The sequence below is a fragment of the Eucyclogobius newberryi genome, unplaced genomic scaffold (assembly GCF_026437365.1).
Source record: "Eucyclogobius newberryi isolate DKJ021-1_F unplaced genomic scaffold, fEucNew1.0.hap1 SCAF_17, whole genome shotgun sequence".
Lineage (NCBI taxonomy): Eukaryota > Metazoa > Chordata > Actinopteri > Gobiiformes > Gobiidae > Eucyclogobius > Eucyclogobius newberryi.
The window spans coordinates 18,655,145-18,674,927 of NW_027315801.1; the positions used below are offsets into that span (position 1 = coordinate 18,655,145).

General features: G+C 44.6%; 2 protein-coding genes across 2 annotated transcripts; one reads left to right on the plus strand and one right to left on the minus strand.

The window, feature by feature from the left end:
* On the plus strand, nt 1-8,862 carry pex10 (peroxisomal biogenesis factor 10). The gene is made up of 7 exons (XM_072449331.1): nt 1-342; nt 402-482; nt 1,887-2,074; nt 2,956-3,168; nt 3,738-3,910; nt 5,757-5,886; nt 7,430-8,862. The coding sequence occupies exons 1-7, from the start codon at nt 231-233 to the stop codon at nt 7,496-7,498; spliced, it is 966 nt and encodes a 321-aa protein (XP_072305432.1). The 5' UTR covers nt 1-230; the 3' UTR covers nt 7,499-8,862.
* A 38-nt stretch (nt 8,863-8,900) lies between these two features.
* LOC140363023 (tumor necrosis factor receptor superfamily member 14) lies at nt 8,901-18,677 on the minus strand. Its single transcript, XM_072449332.1, has 7 exons — nt 18,567-18,677; nt 18,311-18,403; nt 16,550-16,675; nt 15,519-15,680; nt 12,695-12,779; nt 11,712-11,842; nt 8,901-11,207 (listed from the first exon to the last, which is right to left on the minus strand). The coding sequence occupies exons 1-7, from the start codon at nt 18,595-18,597 to the stop codon at nt 11,146-11,148; spliced, it is 690 nt and encodes a 229-aa protein (XP_072305433.1). The 5' UTR covers nt 18,598-18,677; the 3' UTR covers nt 8,901-11,145.
* Between the last annotated feature and the right edge of the window lie 1,106 nt (nt 18,678-19,783).

The following is a 19,783-nucleotide window of genomic DNA, read 5'->3' on the forward strand; positions in this document are numbered from 1 at the left end:
GGACACTTCCTGTGTCAGTGTCCACTGGTTTGTTTACAACGGAACGCTCCAAGTTTCTTTATCACCCGGATTATCTGGGCAATTTACGGAAAGAGCGTGAAAACTATCTGAAGGTGACTATGGTTTGAACATGTCCTGAAAGCAGCAGACCTGAAGGACCGGCCTGTACGTGACACATGGAGTCAGAGTTTGCGTGAGAGCGGAGATGTGCTGGACCTCTGCCGGGTAACATGCCTCTCATCCCCGCAAACCAGTCCCAGCTCATCCGCTCCAGTCAGAAGGACGATTATTATCAACGTGTCCTGAGAAACAACGCCAACGAAGCTTTCCAGACGGTCGCAGGTGAAAATGACTTATTATTTATGATTTCTAACTAGCTTTTAACATGCTTGTGTTGTCAGGGTCCAAACGATGGCTGGACTGGAGGAGAGAGGTGGAGCTGCTCACGGACTTGGCCTACTACACTCTGACCACGTTCTCAGGTGAGTGTCACTGCCTGTCCACCACCAGGGGACAGCTTTGTCACTGCCTGTCCACCACCAGGGGACAACTGTGAGCCTGCCTGTCCAGCACCAGGGGACAGCTGTGAGCCTGCCTGTCAAGCACCAGGGGACAGCTGTGAGCCTGCCTGTCCAGCACCAGGGGGCAGCTGTGAGCCTGCCTGTCCAGCACCAGGGGACAGCTGTGAGCCTGCCTGTCCAGCACCAGGGGACAGCTGTGAGCCTGCCTGTCCAGCACCAGGGGACAGCTGTGAGCCTGCCTGTCCAGCACCAGGGGACAGCTGTGAGCCTGCCTGTCCAGCACCAGGGGACAGCTGTGAGCCTGCCTGTCCGAGCCTGCCTGTCCACCACCAGGGGACAGCTGTGAGCTTAGGACAATGCACTTTGACCTGGTGGTTTATGTTTAATCCAAGGGTGTCCAAACCTTTTTCACAGAGGGTCGCATTTTGAAACTTAATAGGGCCACAAACAACCCGAAAATGTTGATGTTTTTGCATTTGACATAGTTTTGATGCCTCCACACCTTTTAATAAGACTTGGAACATTAATATTATGTTGGTATAACATCAAAATGCTTTAATCTTTCCAACTTTACAGTAAAAACTACTACATTTTGTTGTTTGGACCATCTTAGCAGGAAGCCGGAGGGCCGACAAAAATTGGTCTGAGGGCCACATTTGGCCCCCGGGCCTTAGTTTGGACATGTCTGTTTTAATCTCTGCTTAGTAAATGAAAGTGTCGTGATACCCGTCTGTCAGTGTTAACTACTATGTCTCCCACTAAAGGTTCAAGACGTGTGGCAGACCGTGGTGAAAGTGAAAGTGTGGTGCTGCAAAGATTTATGGAATTATTGTGACTCCAAAAAAAACAACTGTATAATGATGTTTCTTTGGACAATACTAAATACTAGACTAAAACACATGCAAAAAGACCTTTTATAACAAAGACGGCGGCATTATAAAATGAAAAAAAGAAGAGACTATTCACAAATTCTATTTAATGGTTAATTTTAACTTGTCGACTGAAATAACTGTCAACTGATATAGTAAGGGGATAATCACTGACTGCTCCGAACACAGGCTCCAAAACATGCCATGAGTCATCAATTCAACAATATTCTTCATCCAGAAGCCTTCAGTCTTTCCCCCTTTATTTGGTTGATAATTAATTTCAATAAGCTCAGTGTACAGTACAAATAATAGTTTCATTAGTACAATAATAGTTAGTTGCAGCTCTACTCCATATGCTTAAATCTAATGCATCTATTATTTAGGAAAGTTCTGAATTGAAACCTTAAATTCTGAATGAATTTGCGGTTTTGGGCAGTCTAAATGGGAGCAGGATAAATAACTGAGGAGAGATAATGCTTCTGTGGTGCTTGTGCAGGTTACCAGACGCTGGGTGAGGAGTATGTGCACGTCCTACAGGTGGACCCGTCCCAGCGGCGTGTCCCGTCCCTGGGCAGACGTGCCGGGGTCGTCCTGTGCCACAGCCTGGTGCCGTACCTGCTGGAGCGAGTGCTGCAGTGTGTGGAGCGAGAGCTGGACCCGGACACCAGCTTCGCCCCTCGACAGGTACGCTGGGACCAGAGAGGAGCGCCACATGTGTGTTTGGGTTTGGGGTGGAAAAATACTGTCATATTTTGAACTACTGTAATGGTTCAGTGTAGAGCGTGACCTATGTATTTGAACGTTATCTGCCTTAAAGCTCGTGGAGCTTTGGCCAAACACCAAAGACTAAATGAAATGAAGCTTAACTTGGCTCTGCCATTGTAAACATTTCAGCCAAGGTTTGTTGCATCAAAACTAAATAGTAAATCATTAGTAGCTTGTAAATGCTAGTAAACTAGTCAGAATGTGCCATAATAAACACCTAACCGAAGCTAAACTGGAAAAGAAAAGAAGGTCAGGAATTTATCCAATTGTATTAAATGAGTCCGTCTCATTATGTTGCCGTAACAAGTACATTCCTAAATCGAAAGCTATTTTTGATTTTAGCTTTAGATTTATGTGGCTTAAGACATGGTTCTGGTGAGTGGAACGATGAAGACATGATGTAAACAAAGATCATTTATTTAAACATTTCAATAAGCTCCCCGTTGTAATAAACAATGTAAACTGTGCAAAACAGAATTGTTCTTAGATCAGATAAGAGTCTGAAGTCATGTGCCCAACACTTTTATTAATATATTGTGAAGGCCTACTTCAGATCAGCACTGAATGTAGGGCCACTGCTCTAAGGTTTACAGGGAAAGAAAGATGACCTTTGTTCAGGAGGCTATTGAGTCTTAAAAAGATAATATGTAGGTCATAACAACTTTGAATCAATTCCAAATTCCCCAAAAAGTTTTAAATGAGTGCGCTAATGTACTACTGAAGTACCGGTATATTTCAATATATACTTATTTGTTGTACACTTCAAAGAAACGTAAAGAAAGGTTAAATCTGTCTTCCAGGGGTCGTCGAGCCTGTGGGCAGTGGAGGGCCATCTGCGGAGGTGTGTGCGCAGGTCAGTGAGCGTCCTGACTCCAGCCCAGAGGAGCGCCTGTGTCCCGGCCGTACACGTCCTCCACCAGGCCCTTGAGCTCCTGCAGCGCCTCCACACAGCTCTGTTCTACCTCAGCGGCTCCTTCTACCACATGTCCAGGAGAGTGGCCGGCATCAGCTACGTGAGTATCATGTGCTTTCAAATCAATGTGTTAGTCACTATTAGCTTTACCTGTGGAACTTCAAGTGCTTATGACAGTTTCTCCTGTTTTTCAAATCATGACTAAGTTTGGATTGATAGTTTTTGTAATAAATATTTATCAAAGTTTAACTTCAGTCATGTGTCCATTTTAGATGAAAATATGAGAAATAAAACAATTACAGGAAGATGTGCTGAGCAGTAGCCCTCTGTGATGTCATCAATAAGTGACATTGCATCCCAAATACAATTTACACAAAACTGACCCTTTTTTGGACCTTTTTAAACAATGTTTATCAAAATAAAGGTTTTATCAGGTATTATTATTATTTGTCAAATCATAACTATTGTCATTTATATGGACTTTGGCCCTTGGTTACAGTATAGTTGCTAGGCAACAGTGGTGTATATCACATCTGCTGCTCACACCCTACCTGGAGAAGGAGGAGCCGAGGAGCCATGGCCTGACCACAAACGGGCCCAGATCTGACTGTAGGGACTTAAAACCACAGGCTCCATATGGTTCCTTTAAATCTACTTTTGTCTTTGCAGTTGCGAGTGATGAGTCCCTCTGAGGACGACGGCACCATCAGGACCAGCTACCGCCTGCTGGGGGCGCTGTCCCTGCTTCAGCTGCTTCTCACTGTGGTACTGCAGCTCCACAGCTTCAGACAGAGACAGAGAGCCAGACACGAGTGGAAAGTCTACAGGAACCTCCAGCATAGGTGAGAACGCCACAGGAACCTCACACCCAGGTGAGAACGCCACAGGAACCTCACACACAGGTGAGAACGCCACAGGAACCTCCAGAATAGGTGAGAACAGGTGATATAATGGACCATTAAGTGGGTGTGTATAGGTGTTTTTGCACATAACTGTAACAAGTCCCTATAATCCAACAGTCCCTACTTACTCAGAAGAACCACCTGGGCGGTCCCCTTTGCTCGTGTTCACGCAGCAACAGTGTTTGAGAGTGTCTTAATTGCTTTAGCATCTGTATTGTGTGTATTTTGCCCACGAAAAGGCGCACCGGATTATTAAGCGCACCATCAGCTATCTGTGTACCATGTGTACTGGTCCATACATAAAGCGCATAAGATAAACAAAACAGACGGATAAGTCAGAATCAGTTGAACTTTATTAAACGCGTTCAACTCATTCAGATCAACATTGTTCAACATCAAAACACACTCTGCTACCGCTAACAGACACGTTAGCATATCCAAATCAATTCTCATTCAAGATCACTTGTAAACAAGTAAAATACAAACACAGAACACACTCTGCTACCGCTAAAAGACACGTTAGCGTATTCACAACAACTCACAGCCTCGTTGAATTGCAACACGTAAAATACAATACAGTCTGAAATCGCTAAAAGACAGTTGGCATAATATGCCAACATTCACAACAACTCCCAGCCTCGTTCAGTTGCAACACGTAAAATAGAACACAATACACTCACTTTTTCAGTTCATTCCTCGTCATCAAATCCTTCAAATGCAGCCGAAGTACATTCCGCATAGTTATGACCAGACGTCCTGATTTACCTGGGACAGCCCAGATTGTTTACGTAACGTGTCCCGGTGCATTTGTCCTGGTTTCGCACAGACTTTGTCCCGTGTGTCCCGTCTGCTGGGGCGCATAATGGTAAAAGCAGCCAAAACGCCGATAGTGCTCCGTGCTAAAATCCCTTTGGTCACTGTGATGCCGCATCTCGGACCCATGCGGCAGTTCAGTGATGATTCCGGCCTATAATATAATATAATTTAGCCCGTAAGCGCATTTCTTGCAATAATATAACAGATCCAATCGTCTCTTGGCAGGAGCCATCTTGGGCCAAGTTTCTTGGGACACCGGTAGGTGTCTGCGTTGTGCCTGACTGAAAATGTTGTTTACGTTATGTCGCGTGTGCCGCGTGTAGCAGAAGACTACTGTTCCCAGAATGCTTTGTACACATGTTGTTGGGATTTCCGGTTCCGGAGTACTGTAAATATAGTCGCGCATCGGCGTCTCGTGTCTCAAATCTTCTTTATACACCGTGTACCACACAAAATATCTTCGCGGTCAGTAAGCACAACCAGAAATAAACCATATATTAAGCGCACCGGACTATTAAGCGCAAGGACGGCTTTTGAGGACGTTAAAGAGTTTTACGTGCGCCTTATAGTGCGGAAAATACGGTACGCTTTTTTTCCCTTAATCCTACTCCTTTTATCACTGTAGAACTGTGAGGCACAAAAGCATTCAAAAGTATTCTTGAAGCTACTGTGACCAAGTCAGTTTGGCCAGTTTAGTCTGATCATTAATGAAAATGTTTCCCAGCAAAGTCAGTGTTGTACATGTGTCACCAAAGGTTCCTGGTCTGACTAGAAAGTACCCCAAAGTGTGGTCCCAATCCCTAGTTCCTATTATGGGCATCAGGTCTGAAGAAAGTAACAAGAACTGCAAAGTGTTCCTACAGTGTGAAAACATCCGTAGTTGCTTTGAAAGTGAACTGTTTGTGATGAGAACCCTCCTGTGGTTCCATGTGTGTGGTTCTTATCTCTGTGTTGTGTTTACGTGCTCCAGCCCTGACCCGAGGCCCGACGGCTCCAGAGCTCACTGCATCCTGTGCCTGGAGCAGAGGAGGAACCCCACGTCCACCCCCTGTGGTCACCTGTTCTGCTGGGAGTGCATTACCGAGTGGTGCCACAACAAGGTTACAGCAACCACAACACAAGCACAACACGACCACAAGCACAACACGACCACAAGCACAACACGACCACAAGCACAACACGACCACAAGCACAACACGACCACAAGCACAACACGACCACAAGCACAACACGACCACAAGCACAACACGACCACAAGCACAACACGACCACAAGCACAACACGACCACAAGCACAACACGACCACAAGCACAACACGACCACAAGCACAACACGACCACAAGCACAACACGACCACAAGCACAACACGACCACAAGCACAACACGACCACAAGCACAACACGACCACAAGCACAACACGACCACAAGCACAACACGACCACAAGCACAAGCACAACACAACCACAACATAACCATACCACAGGCACAACATAACCATACCACAGGCACAACATAAACGGGCACAACATAAACGGGCACAACATAAACGGGCACAACATAAACGGGCACAACATAAACGGGCACAACATAAACGGGCACAACATAATCGGGCACAACATAATCAACCACAACATAACCAACCACACCACAGGCACAACACAGCCACAACATAACCAACCACAACACAGCCACAACTACACAACCACACCACTGGCACAACATACACAACCACACCACTGGCACAACATACACAGCCACACCACAGCCACAACACAGCCACACCACAGCCACAACACAGCCACAACACAGCCACAACACAGCCACAACACAGCCACAACACAGCCACAACACAGCCACAACACAGCCACAACACAGCCACAACACAGCCACAACACAGCCACAACACAGCCACAACACAGCCACAACACAGCCACAACATAACCATAACATGAACCACCACAACCACATCACTACCACATCACAACATAACCATCCACTACCACAACATAACCAACCACAACATAACCAACCACAACATAACCAACCACAACATAACCAACCACAACATAACCAACCACAACATAACCAACCACAACATAACCAACCACAACACAAAATAACCAACCACAAAATAACCAACCACAAAATAACCAACCACATCACTACCACAACATAACCAACCACAACAACAACAACAACAACACAGCCACACCACAACATAACCACAACATAACCAACCACAACACAGCCACAACATAAACAACCACAACACAACCACATCACCACAACATAACCAACCACAACAACAACACAGCCACAACACCACCACAACACAACCACAACACAGACACATCACAACCACAACCTAACCAACCACAACATAACCAACCACAACATAACCAACCACAACACAATCACAACATAACCAACCACAACACAGCCACAACATAACCACAACATAACCAACCACAACACAGCCACAACACAGCCACAATACAACCAACCACAACACAGAGACAACACACACTTTTGATCATTTCAAATGAAAGAAATGAAACGTACCACAGACCACAGGTTTGCGACCGAAGGGTTTGCGACCGAAGGGTTAGTGACTGAAGTGTCGTTGGCTTGTGTTGGCCCCAGGCGGAGTGTCCGTTGTGCAGAGAGAAGTTTCATCCACACAGACTGGTTTACCTCCGCAACTACAGCTAGATCCTCCCTCCCAGAGCCGACTTTCATCTGAAGACTCTGCGCAAAGACTTTTCACACAAGAGCCAACTCCCAACACAGAACTACAACTACGGTACTACCAGGTCTAACACGACTACCAGGTCTAACACGACTACCAGGTCTAACACGACTACCAGGTCTAACACGACTACCAGGTCTAACACGACTACCAGGTCTAACACGACTACCAGGACTAAAGCGACTACCAGGTCTAACACGACTACCAGGTCTAACACGACTACCAGGACTAAAGCGACTACCAGGACTAGCGCGACTAGTCCCGGCAGTCGCTTTACTCCAGTAAAGAGACTACCAGGACTAAAGCCACTACCAGGACTAACGCGACTACCGGACTAACGCGACTACCGGACTAACGCGACTACCGGACTAACGCGACTACCGGACTAACGCGACTACCGGACTAACGCGACTACCGGACTAACGCGACTACCGGACTAACGCGACTACCGGACTAACGCGACTACCGGACTAACGCGACTACCGGACTAACGCGACTCCAGGCCTAACACTACTAACGCGACTAGTCCCGGTGGTCGCTTTACTCCGGTAAAGTGACTACCAGGACTAAAGCCACTACCAGGACTAAAACGACTACCGGACTAACAGGACTAACGCGACTACCAGGACTAACGCGACTACCAGGACTAACGCGACTACCAGGACTAACGCGACTACCAGGACTCACGCGACTACCAGGACTCACGCGACTACCAGGACTCACGCGACTACCAGGACTCACGCGACTACCAGGACTCACGCGACTACCAGGACTCACGCGACTACCAGGACTCACGCGACTACCAGGACTCACGCGACTACCAGGACTCACGCGACTACCAGGACTCACACGACTACCAGGAGTAACACGACTTCCAGGACTAAAGCGACTACCAGGACTAACGCGACTAGTCACGGTAGTCGCTTTACATCGGCAAAGTGACTACCAGGACTAAAGCCACTACCAGAGTTCTAAAATGTAATGGGAATGTATTCAGACTAAACTTGTTAAGTACTTAACTTAAAATACATTTATCATGTTAAAATTGAGAAGTTCTGTGTTTAAATGACTATTCTAGAGGTATACTGTTTTGTAAGTGAAAAGAATCTTCTAGAATAGAAATAGAGATCATTAAATGAAATGTTCTCAGATCACCAGCATATTTTAAGCAAGTCTAAACCAGCCCTTATATTGTTCTGAGATACTTCCAAATATATGTACAAACAAATGTATAATCTACTGCAGTATAAGACCTGTAATACAAGACCTGAGCCTGGTGGAACTAAAGGAAGTAGAAGTACACAAGAGTCAGAGGAAGCTGTGGTAGAGAACAATAAAAACACTTTGATAACATTTATTCAAACTTGTATTTTATTAACAGAAGAAGGAAAGCTTTGAGCCTGGTTTTAGCTGCTTCAGTCATCAATGGGCACCTTTTACATGGCCAGTAAAAATCACATATGCAGAATTATCAAACAACCCAATAATTGGATTAGATTTTGGTGTGTTGCTGGTAACATTTTCTCTTTCGGTTGTGACTTAGTCCTCACATTAGTTTGCTTTAGTTTGGTATTTGACGATCACATCTGTTTTGCATAGTCGTATACTTTATGAAATGTGAACTAATACTAAACTAAACTCCTGTTGTGTCTGCTCAAAATGAAAAAAATACTAAACATGAAATTAAATGTATTAATCTGATCCTATTATCAATATGTTACAGCCTAAAAATCATTTGTGTGCAATTTTATTTTTTTCATTTTTCAAAGCGCCAAAGCGCATAGAACAAGCAACATCTGTTAAATGTTCGGAAATGATTAGATTCCCCCCTTATATATTTGTGTTGACAACAAACGAAAGAAGGTGAAATGACCATGTTTTGATAGTATTTCTCATTGTCTGGGGCGTACTTGTTTTTCCCTATTATGCACAATGGGGAAAATGAGTGAATTCAGTGATAAATACTACAAATGACAAATTTAACTTGTTTCTCAAATCATACCAAATATACATGAAAATGTGATTATATTTCCATAGTAACAGGATTCAAATAATGGTCATTTAGTAGTTTTCTTAGGGCTCGTTATAATAAGGAGCCGGCAGTAATCTAATGCTATACAAGAGTTGACCCCTCCTAATGTTGGGCAGGGGTAGATGTTTAAATAGAGCCAAAAGAGGAATGAACAAATATGAATCTATGATGATTTACAGAGGTTCTTGTGAGTGGACAATTAATAACACATTAAACATAAATTACCTTTTTATAGGACTTTCTAGAGAATAACTATCGTGCGCTCTGGGGTTGTCATCTCATCCTCAGTACATGAGAGAAAAACGGTACACATTCACATAAGATCATCCTGTTATGGTGTCAATATGTTTGGTCACAAGTTAGAACAAATATCTTATGTAGAAATTCCTTTTGGAGTATAAAATAATAAATAAAGGGTCAGAGTCTGAGAAGCAAACAAATACATCCACATTAACATTGATAACGCATTATTTACATCCAGGCTGAGACCAAAAACAGAAACTGGTTAACATCGTTGTAATGGTTACCACTTTGTAAAATGTGGGTCCCATTTATCAAGTCAGGAGCTTAAACAGAAGAGTAAACTGAAATAATACAAATGTAATGTGTGTTGGCCTAAGGGAGAGTTTAGTAGTAGCATGTGGACCCTTTGTCATAATAAAGGACATTTCAATGATCTTCAGACATCATCACGGTCAGATTTGTGGTGTGAACATGGAGGATATTTTAGAAAGAAATATCCACACTGAAAATCCCCTAATGTTGAAGCATCTTCATCTTTTCTCGGGTTAGGGCCTTTACACTGACAGTAATGCTGTGTTTGTCACCTTGTCATGAGAATATGCCCAGTCATTACAGAGATGGTCAAACTGTTGATGCCACCATAGACTGACCGGTCTCCAGCTCAGTTTGACCTGCAGGTTTTAGAGGATCAAACCTACAATCAGGCTTTTGGATAGGATTTGAAAACACCCCATCCAAATAATTTTGTTCGCAGAAAGAACGAGCCGAATGTGGAAAGCCAAAATTATGATCACACTCCGCCACTTAGGAACGGCGTATTGCGCCGCTTTTACTAAATAAAGCGGCGCTTTTAAATAAAGCGGTGCTTTTAACGCCGTCTGACATTACGCCGTGTGCCGTCCCTGCACTCGAAAATACCCCGTCCAAAATACGGGAAGACTGGCGTCTTATCTAAATGCCTGCAAATGAAATTGGCCCAATTCAAATTGAAGGAAATAAATAATTCATTTTAATTAATTCTCAAAAAGGTGTGTGTGCGTGCGTGTGCGTGTGCGTGTGCGTGTGTGCGCGTGCGTGCGTGTTTACAGAGCACTACCAACAGAACAGAACTACTTATAAAACACTTTCACTCACGGTTCACGGTATAAAACAGGTTTGAAAATCGGGTTCAGACAAAGTTTTATCTACAGTGGTCCTCTTCAGAATTTCTTCATTTAGAATGGTATTGGTATAAAAACCAGTCAGTGTTCCAGTCTCTCTGGCCTCATCGGGGTCCAGACTTGAGAATTAGCAGGATGTTAGTCTAAGGCCTCAGTTAGCATCAGTTAGCCACAGTTAGAGTTGTGCATTGTTCTGATCACGTTTGGGGTTAGCTTGTCCTTTTAACTTGTACAACACTGTAACACAGAGCATCTCCAACAGTTAGTGACACAAGTTAGAAATGTTATGTATTAAGATGCAAAATGAAGGTGAGACACTGCAGGGACAAACACTCAGAACTCTAGAAATTTGAAACTTCATCTGTTGATCTTTTTATAACAAACATAATCTGAACAATTGCGAGTTAAGCTTTTCACCCAGACAGTGTTTTAAAGCCTTTTGAATGCTTTGTTATATGGCATGTTTCCCTTTGCAGCTGATCGACTCGGCCCGACACTGTCCATTGTCTGAAGTGAGAGCTAAGCCTCTGGACACATGGACACACTCCAATTAAAAGGCCAGTCGAAATGTGTCTATTGAGCCAGGTTTGCGATACAGGAAATAAACATCAAAAAGAGTACAACATGTAGTGTTGGTGTTACAGTTTCCTTTAAAAAAAAGAATCAATATCTTTAGAAGTAGAATGGATGGTTTCTGTATCTGCAGTGTCTCACCCTAAAGTAAGCTGTCCATGCACTAACCAGGGATGAGAATGATTAGAACGCCCACAAAGGGAATGCTGAGGATAAAATGTGAGCGGGACACGGCTCCTCCACAGAGCACGTCCTCCTGGCTGCTCCCGGCCCGCACCTCCACCTGACTCTCAAAGCAGCTGAGGACACACACATGCAATGCAGTCAGCAAACTCCACTCACGCAAAATACATCCAAAATTCTATTCAATTCATTTTTGGAACGCCCAAAATCACAACAGCAGTTGCCTCGAAGGCGACAGTGAAAAACAGACTTAAAGGTGCCATAACATGCTTTTTTTCACGTTTCGTAGTCTATCCTAAGTGTATAATTGATAATAATAAGGGTTGGAGAGGGGAGATGGTGACGCGTGCTTGCCCTTATGACGCTATATATAGCTAAACACTGCGGGAATCAATCAAAAAAACACTCTGGGTACATATATGAAGCACAAATAGCAATGTAAGAAGGTTAAAAGCTCTGAAAACTCGATTTTGCATGTTATGGGACCTTTAACAATGTTCATAGGAAAACCAGATTGAGAGGTAGCAACATGGTCCTACACAAAGGGAAATCAAGAACTTGACAGAACATGTCAGACTAGAAGTTCTCAGTGCTGGGTCCATGTTTGCTCTGCCACAAAGTTATGACAGAACAGTGACTTTGAGCTTTGCGCAGTGAGAAAGTTAAACACTTCCACATTTGGCATTCCAACTCTTAAGGATAAAGGAAATATAAGACTTAAACAGGCATAATTTAACTTTTGTCATTTCTGTTTTTAATTTTAAATAGAGGAATATTCCATTTAGAGTTATGGAATAAACGTAATATAATCAGATGTATAATTTGGCTACACTATAATAAAACAGAAGAAATGAATGCCCAGGACATGAACAAGCCTGTGAACTGTCATCATTCTCTGCGCCCTCGCTCAGATGCTGTTGAAAGTCAAGATTAGTTTGAAATGGTCTTTTATTGTCTTGCATACGTACATGGTCCAGGCCGTGCAGTTGAGTCCGGTGGGGGAGAAGTGTCCCTCTGGACAGTCTTCACACACAGTGTCAGCTGAACTGGTGCCTAGAAGAAAGAAGAGCAGCTCAGACCACACAGACCTTTATCCTTTACTCTGCTCGTGAGCAGGAGATCCCCAGTTCAAATCCAGACACATGTTTTCTATATTATCCCCACCACACTCACACTCAGCCAGATATCCTGGAGCAGAATCCAAACTTTATGGAGCTGATGGAATAGTCAGTGCTGGACACGCGCATGAGGAGGGCTACACTGAATAACCACTGCCCCCTGAGGCAACTACTGGTGTGATTTTGGGCGTTACAAAACTAAATGTAATATAATTGATTGTTTCATATATTATTTTATTCTTATATATATATATATATATATATATATATTTTCTTTTAATTCAATGTGAATTGAATTTGTGCGTTAAGGGAATTTGCTATATTATATATAGCAAATGCGTTATACGTTAAACAACTGGAAGCTATTGCCCTATTCAGTCAGGAAGATGGAATCGTTGGCAGTGAATTGAAGGCATGAAGTGATAAATTCAGGTTCAAAGGGCTGAGGAAGCAGGAGGAATAAATAAAAGGAGTCGGACACAGTTGCCATGATCAGTATCTTCTCTTGTGTGAATATGAGCGCGGGAAAAACGGTCCAATAACGTGGATGAATTATCTCAAAGAAGTGAATTTAAAAAACTGGAGGAACCCGAAGAAGACGAGCAAGAACATGTGCACGATTGTTAGGTTGAGCGTTGTCCTGAACTGAGTGCATGTATGAAGCGTTTGAGAAGATCAGAGGTTAGGCAGGGGTGGCAGGGGGCCAGATCAATGGTGTAACAAATTCTTACAATTATAAGAGGAGCAGCTAGAGAAATATTGGAAAAGCATTGCTAAGGAAGTTTTGCCGTAACGGAATTCAAAGGAACTGAAATTGCGGTGGATAGCAGCGGCTGAGAGTTGGACTGGTTAAAGACATTGGAAAAGAGAAGAGACATTCAGATTGGATGAGTGAGCAACCTGCGCAACCTGGCTCCAACTAGGGGGCGCCAGAGTGGCAGGCTGCCGCTGCAGAACGCCAGGTGAACGGATGACGCTCTGCTGTCAGGGAACCCGGAAGTGGAGCTGAAGCATGAGTCAAATACAGCTTAGATTTTTTGTCGTACTAAGTTCACGCTGCAGGCCGACCACGGTCCAGTCCCGTGTGTCGAGGAGCCCAGCCCCGTGTGTCGAGGAGCCCAGTCCCGGGAGGAGACAGGTCTGGACTCCGAGGAGCTGATGGGCGACAGACGGGTGCTCTGAGGTGTTTGGGCTCTGGATATTGAGGCCTGCGGTTATGACAAAAGTGGAATGATGCAAGCCTTGAAATAATTATTTTTACGTCCCTGTCAACATGACAGGTACCGATCATTTGGTACCTGTCATGGCTAATTCTGAATCGGTCACAAGGAAAGGAAAACAGAATAACATAATTAATGAAAAATGAACTTTTATCAACATGTCTCTTTATCATTTACAGGCTGAGAAATAGATTTTCAAAGTTAGGGGCCAGGGGAGCCCCCTACGTAAAAAAGTTAGGGGCCCCCCAGCAATTTCAGGGGCCCACAAGCGCGCGCGGCATCGCGGCGTCATAAGAACAAGATAAATGCGTTGTTTTAAACCTGGTTATTAGCATGTAAAACAATTTAAAGTACTTTTAGCTGTTATTTGATATGAAGAGCACAAATACTGAATTCATATAAACCAGAGATCATGATGTTTAATACTGTTTAATTTAATATAATAATGTTTCTTAGATACAAAAGAAATACTGTTTACAGCATTTGACACAAGGAGATCTTGTGGAATATATAAAATCACAGCCTACAAAATAAACTACTAACATATATACATTGCCCCGATGCTAACAACTCCAAAGGGGGCGGGGCTCTTGGGGCCCTTGGATTCTTCCACATTGACATTGTCCCTAATGTGCAAAATTACAGCTTTTGTTTCAAACAACTTTAAAAAGACTGAATTGCGAACTGAAGAGATTGACGCCCGCCAACCTCGATATCACTTGTGGCGCAAAATTAGACCGGGCATTTCCGAGTACAACCGAATGCAACCGAATGCAGCGGCCAATCAGATGCCCGCTTTCATCGACATTAGATCACAGACACCGCTCGGCCAATGAGAAGCGAGAAGACTGCGAAGTGGCATGTAGGTCAAAACGAAAGTTAAGCGATGGAAATGCCCGCGCACATGCGCTCCGCTGCCTTCCTCCTTCCTACAGCAATAATCGTGGTCTGTAGTACAGCGCGCCCGAGTTTGTGCATAGGAATCGCTTTGGGCATGTTCACCGCGCTGTTTTTGCCTATTAAAAATACATATTACGGCGAAAAATTTGCGTCGGTCATTGTGTCCGGAACATTGATTTTGGAGTCGGTCAAAACTGATTTTTGCGCCGGTCATTGACCGTGTCCGGCCCGTTATTTCGAGGCTTGATTGATGTTCGGGCGAGCTGACCGGGTCACTGCACGTATCACGGAGCGCACAGCTGGATGGTCTGGTTGGCAGAGGCCGGAGAAGGGCCAAGACATGTCAGTATCAGATTATGATGGGTTGATGTTAAGTTCTGTTTAATGGACCATTTGAGACTGGTTAAGTGGCAGTAATGCACGTCAAGCGGTGACTGAGGCCTTATGCTGGTATAAGAAGGCTCCTGGGTAATAGAGGCGTGGTCTTGCTCACAAACCTCAGTTAACACATGAAGTCCATTTGTTTTTTTCTGTTGAATGTGTGCATGCCTGACCTGGCTGCTGCAGTCTCTGGCCGGGGGAGCAGGTGGCGTGTTTCTGGGCCACCTCACAGCCTCCATACTCCTGACTGAAGTTCTGACAGAAGAAGCCAGAGCGAGCTCCACACACACTGTCACTGCTGGAGGTGCAGGGCCGCAGCACCAACAGACCACTGCCTGAACACAACACAAGGGAAACTGCTTTACTGCAAACACAATGAACAGGCAGGACAGGTTACACAGACATTCAGACAAATAGTATTTTTATATACATTGTACATTGTACGGAGGTAATACAGACCTACCACCTCTGGGTTAGTTCTGCTGTAAGTCCTGGTTTAGGGACCAATCTAAATAACTGGTGGTGCTCTTTGTCTGCTCTGTGACTGCACACGGTCTACTCTGCGACTGCACACGCTCTGCGACTGCACACGCTCTGCGACTGCACACTGTCTGCTCTACGACTGCACACTGTCTGCTCTACGACTGCACACTGTCTGCTCTGTGACTGCACACTGTCTGCTTTGTGACTGCACACGGTGACTGCACACTGTCTGCTCTGCGACTGCACACTGTCTGCTCTATGACTGCACACTGTCTGCTCTACGACTGCACACTGTCTGCTCTGTGACTGCACACTGTCTGCTTTGTGACTGTACACGGTGACTGCACACTGTCTGCTCTACGACTGCACACTGTCTGCTTTGTGACTGTACACGGTGACTGCACACTGTCTGCTCTACGACTGCACATTGTCTGCTCTGTGACTGCACACTGTCTGCTCTGTGACTGCACACAGTGACTGCACACTCTGCTCTACGACTGCACACTGCTCTACGACTGCACACTGTCTGCTCTACGACTGCACATTGTCTGCTCTGTGACTGCACACTGTCTGCTCTGTGACTGCACACGGTGACTGCACACTGTCTGCTCTACGACTGCACACGGTCTGCTTTGTGACTGCACACGGTGACTGCACACTGTCTGCTCTGTGACTGCACACGGTCTGCTCTGTGACTGCAGATGAAAGGTCTGGACTGTACCTGAGTGACAGATGGAGCAGCGGAAGCACTCTCTCCATCCGTTGGGCTCGTTCATGTAGGTCCCGTTGGCACAGGGCTTACAGCTGGTGCCCACGTCCACAGTGCAGTGTCTGGTGACTACAGTGCCTGCACACACACACACACAGACAAACACAAACACACACACACCATCATTCATAAGGGATTTCACAAGAAAACATTAGTCTTATGATTATTTTGAGAAAAAACATCAAATCTCAAATGATTCACAACTATAAAACGTTACCATTGAATTACAGGGAATTATTTTGCTTCTAAAATAAATTCACGCAACTAATTTTCTTGTATATTGTGACCGGAATAATCATGATTAGGGATTAACTGAATAACCTTGGTATCCAGTTATAATATAATATTGTCAGTGGTTAGCTTTAAATGACCCCGAAGGGAATGAGGCAGATTATTGGGGGTAAATAAGGATTTGTGTGTCATTTTACACCAAATTCATGACAAAATAAGGGAAATACATACATATTTATAATCATTTCAAATTATTTATCAACAATAAATTAAAAAAAAAAAAACTGAAAAGTGACAGTGTAACTTTGGAAAGTCACCTGCATGTTTTCATGGAAATAGAATGTTAAAACCATACTTAATTTTAATGCCATAAAAATTAACTGCCATTAAACATGAAAAGAAAAAAAAATGCCTTTAATGTTTTATTTTTTTCATTTACACAGTTGTTCTTTAAATGGTCACCCTAAAGACTTGGACCGTCCTGAGTTTAAAAAGCCCGGACACGCTCCTGAGCCAGCTGTTCATAATTTATCCTTCTCTTAGTTTAATTACGCAACGCTCTTCTCAGTATTACTCTGTAAGATGGTCCCTCAACGTAATTAATTCTCAACATAATGGAAACTCAGGATAATCTAAACCGCCCTGCATGGAAAATACAACACAATGTATGTCATAATTCATTTAATTTAAATAAAAGTCCAATTATTTTTGTATGGGCTTAAATCACGGGAGCAGCTGAGGGAGGGTCCAGGTCCACAGGTCAGAATGATGATCATGATATGGTGAGGTGTTCTAGACCGGAGTGTGGGTGCCCGGTGCTGTGGGTGCCCGGTGCTGTGGGAGCCCGGTGCTGTGGGTGCCCGGTGCTGTGGGAGCCCGGTGCTGTGGGAGCCCGGTGCTGTGGGTGCCCGGTGCTGTGGGTGCCCGGTGCTGTGGGAGCCCGGTGCAGGCTCAGGCTGTATCACGCATCACACTGATCAGATCTGCTGAAACATGGAACTGCCGCCTCATGACCACAGGGTGTGACACTACATCATGTTACAGAAGGCAGGAGGCCTCACTGTTTCAGACAAATAGAATCAAGTGCAGTGAGGGCTTTATGGCAGACGGTATTGTTGTGATTAGGGTTTTAGCAGAAGAAATGGGGACAATACTGCCGTTGTGTCCATGGGCAAGACTCATACTGCCTCCACATTTGGACGAGCAGGAGGAACATGGCCACGGCTTATATAAACGCCATGCTAACAGAACAAATAAGATGGCGCAGAAGGCTAGTGTCACAGACCGTTTAATGAGCATGTATTTAAGAAGTAGTTTGACAGTGATATGAGGTCATTAGCCAGTGCAGTGCGAGGTTTGACTAAAACACGTCATTCGCAACCCCGATGTCACCCCATTTCCTGCTGCGGTTCCACACGGGGCCACGGCGCAGGTAGAGCCGGGGGAGGATGTGGCTTTGACGGGAGTTTCCACTGGGTTTACCTTCGTCGCACACGGGGCAGCACTGTCCGTCCTCAGTCTGGTACTCTTTGGGACGGCAGCAGAGCGCGGGCAGCAGACACAAGCTCACGGAACCTGGGGAGGAGAACAGCTTAGCTAATGTGGCTAACGTGGCTAACGTGGCTAATGTGGCTAACGTGGCTAACGTGGCTAATGTGGCTAACGTGGCTAACGTTCACAACGTTCACACAGACGGACAGACACGCGCCCGGTTCAGCCAGGACTTTTGGGGACTTACCTATGAAGCCTAACGTTAACGACCAAAACATTATATGACATTAGGCCTGCTAAAATGTGCTGGAGAAGTGAAACAACATCACGACACGGTCCTCGTCATTTCCGCCTTTCACATTAAGATACTTTTAATTTAAAACCAAAAATACATTTAGATCGGATTTATTCAAGGCTCACGAGGGAAACCACCGCAGGTTAAACATACACCGCCAAACCGCACTGTTTACTTCTAACCACGTGAGTCAGAGCCAACAATAACTCTTCTAGTGTGCAAGGAAGGCACACCCAATCAACCCAGAAGAACATCTTTTATGTTTTCATAAATAGGGCAATTAAAGTGTTGCATCAAAGTACAAACATATAAACATTAGAATAACTAACAAACAAGTGGTAAAAAATATCTAGGTGGGAATTTAAAGGAGTTTGATGCCATTCCTGCAGCATCAGCAGATGTAGAGGTGGGAGATGAATCACAGCATTTGATCTGTTGGAGAACATCAAATATATTGGCTGTAATAAAAAATAAAATAAACCGTATACAGGCAAATGGATGTCCGGCGAGTAAGCTGGGCCATGCAAGATGTCTTCAGCTTCAGAAATACTGTACGATGCCTGCAACGTGGTTCTGCTGGGACGTGGTTCTGCTGGGACGTGGGTCTGCTGGGACGTGGGTCTGCTGGGACGTGGGTCTGCTGGGACGTGGGTCTGCTGGGACGTGGGTCTGCTGGGACGTGGGTCTGCTGGGACGTGGGTCTGCTGGGACATGGGTCTGCTGGGACGTGGGTCTGCTGGGACGTGGGTCTGCTGGGACGTGGGTCTGCTGGGACGTGGGTCTGCTGGGACGTGGGTCTGCTGGGACGTGGGTCTGCTGGGACATGGGTCTTGTGGATTCTTTTACTTCCGTACATGTGAGGTCAAGTATACTACTCCACTACATGTTTTAACTGGACTGAAATATTTTGGTAAAATATATTTTGCTTATTTTCTAGCACATGCATGCAAGGCCCTAGCTTTGCGCAAACACAGATATACATACACAATTCACTATAAAGTTAATCTGAATTAAAATGACTACATTTACCACTTTAAAAATTCTCAAAATCTGTATGAAATGCTTTTACTTTTTACTTTGACTAATTATTTGCACTAGTATCTGTACTTTTACTCAAGTAGCCAGTCATTTGGAATTGCAGTGAAAGAATCCTTGGCAGATAAAGCTTT

Coding starts and splice junctions, on each gene's coding strand:
- pex10 (XM_072449331.1), top strand. CDS start 231: ATGCCTCTCATCCCCGCAAACCAGTCCCAGCTCATCCGCTCCAGTCAG. Junction 483..1,886: donor CACTCTGACCACGTTCTCAG/GTGAGTGTCACT, acceptor GTGCTTGTGCAG/GTTACCAGACGCTGGGTGAG. Junction 3,911..5,756: donor TACAGGAACCTCCAGCATAG/GTGAGAACGCCA, acceptor TACGTGCTCCAG/CCCTGACCCGAGGCCCGACG.
- LOC140363023 (XM_072449332.1), bottom strand. CDS start 18,597: ATGTTTTGGTCGTTAACGTTAGGCTTCATAG. Junction 12,780..15,518: donor CCAGAGACTGCAGCAGCCAG/GTCAGGCATGCA, acceptor TCTTTCTTCTAG/GCACCAGTTCAGCTGACACT. Junction 11,208..11,711: donor TCTAATCATTCTCATCCCTG/GTTAGTGCATGG, acceptor TCTGTGTTACAG/TGTTGTACAAGTTAAAAGGA.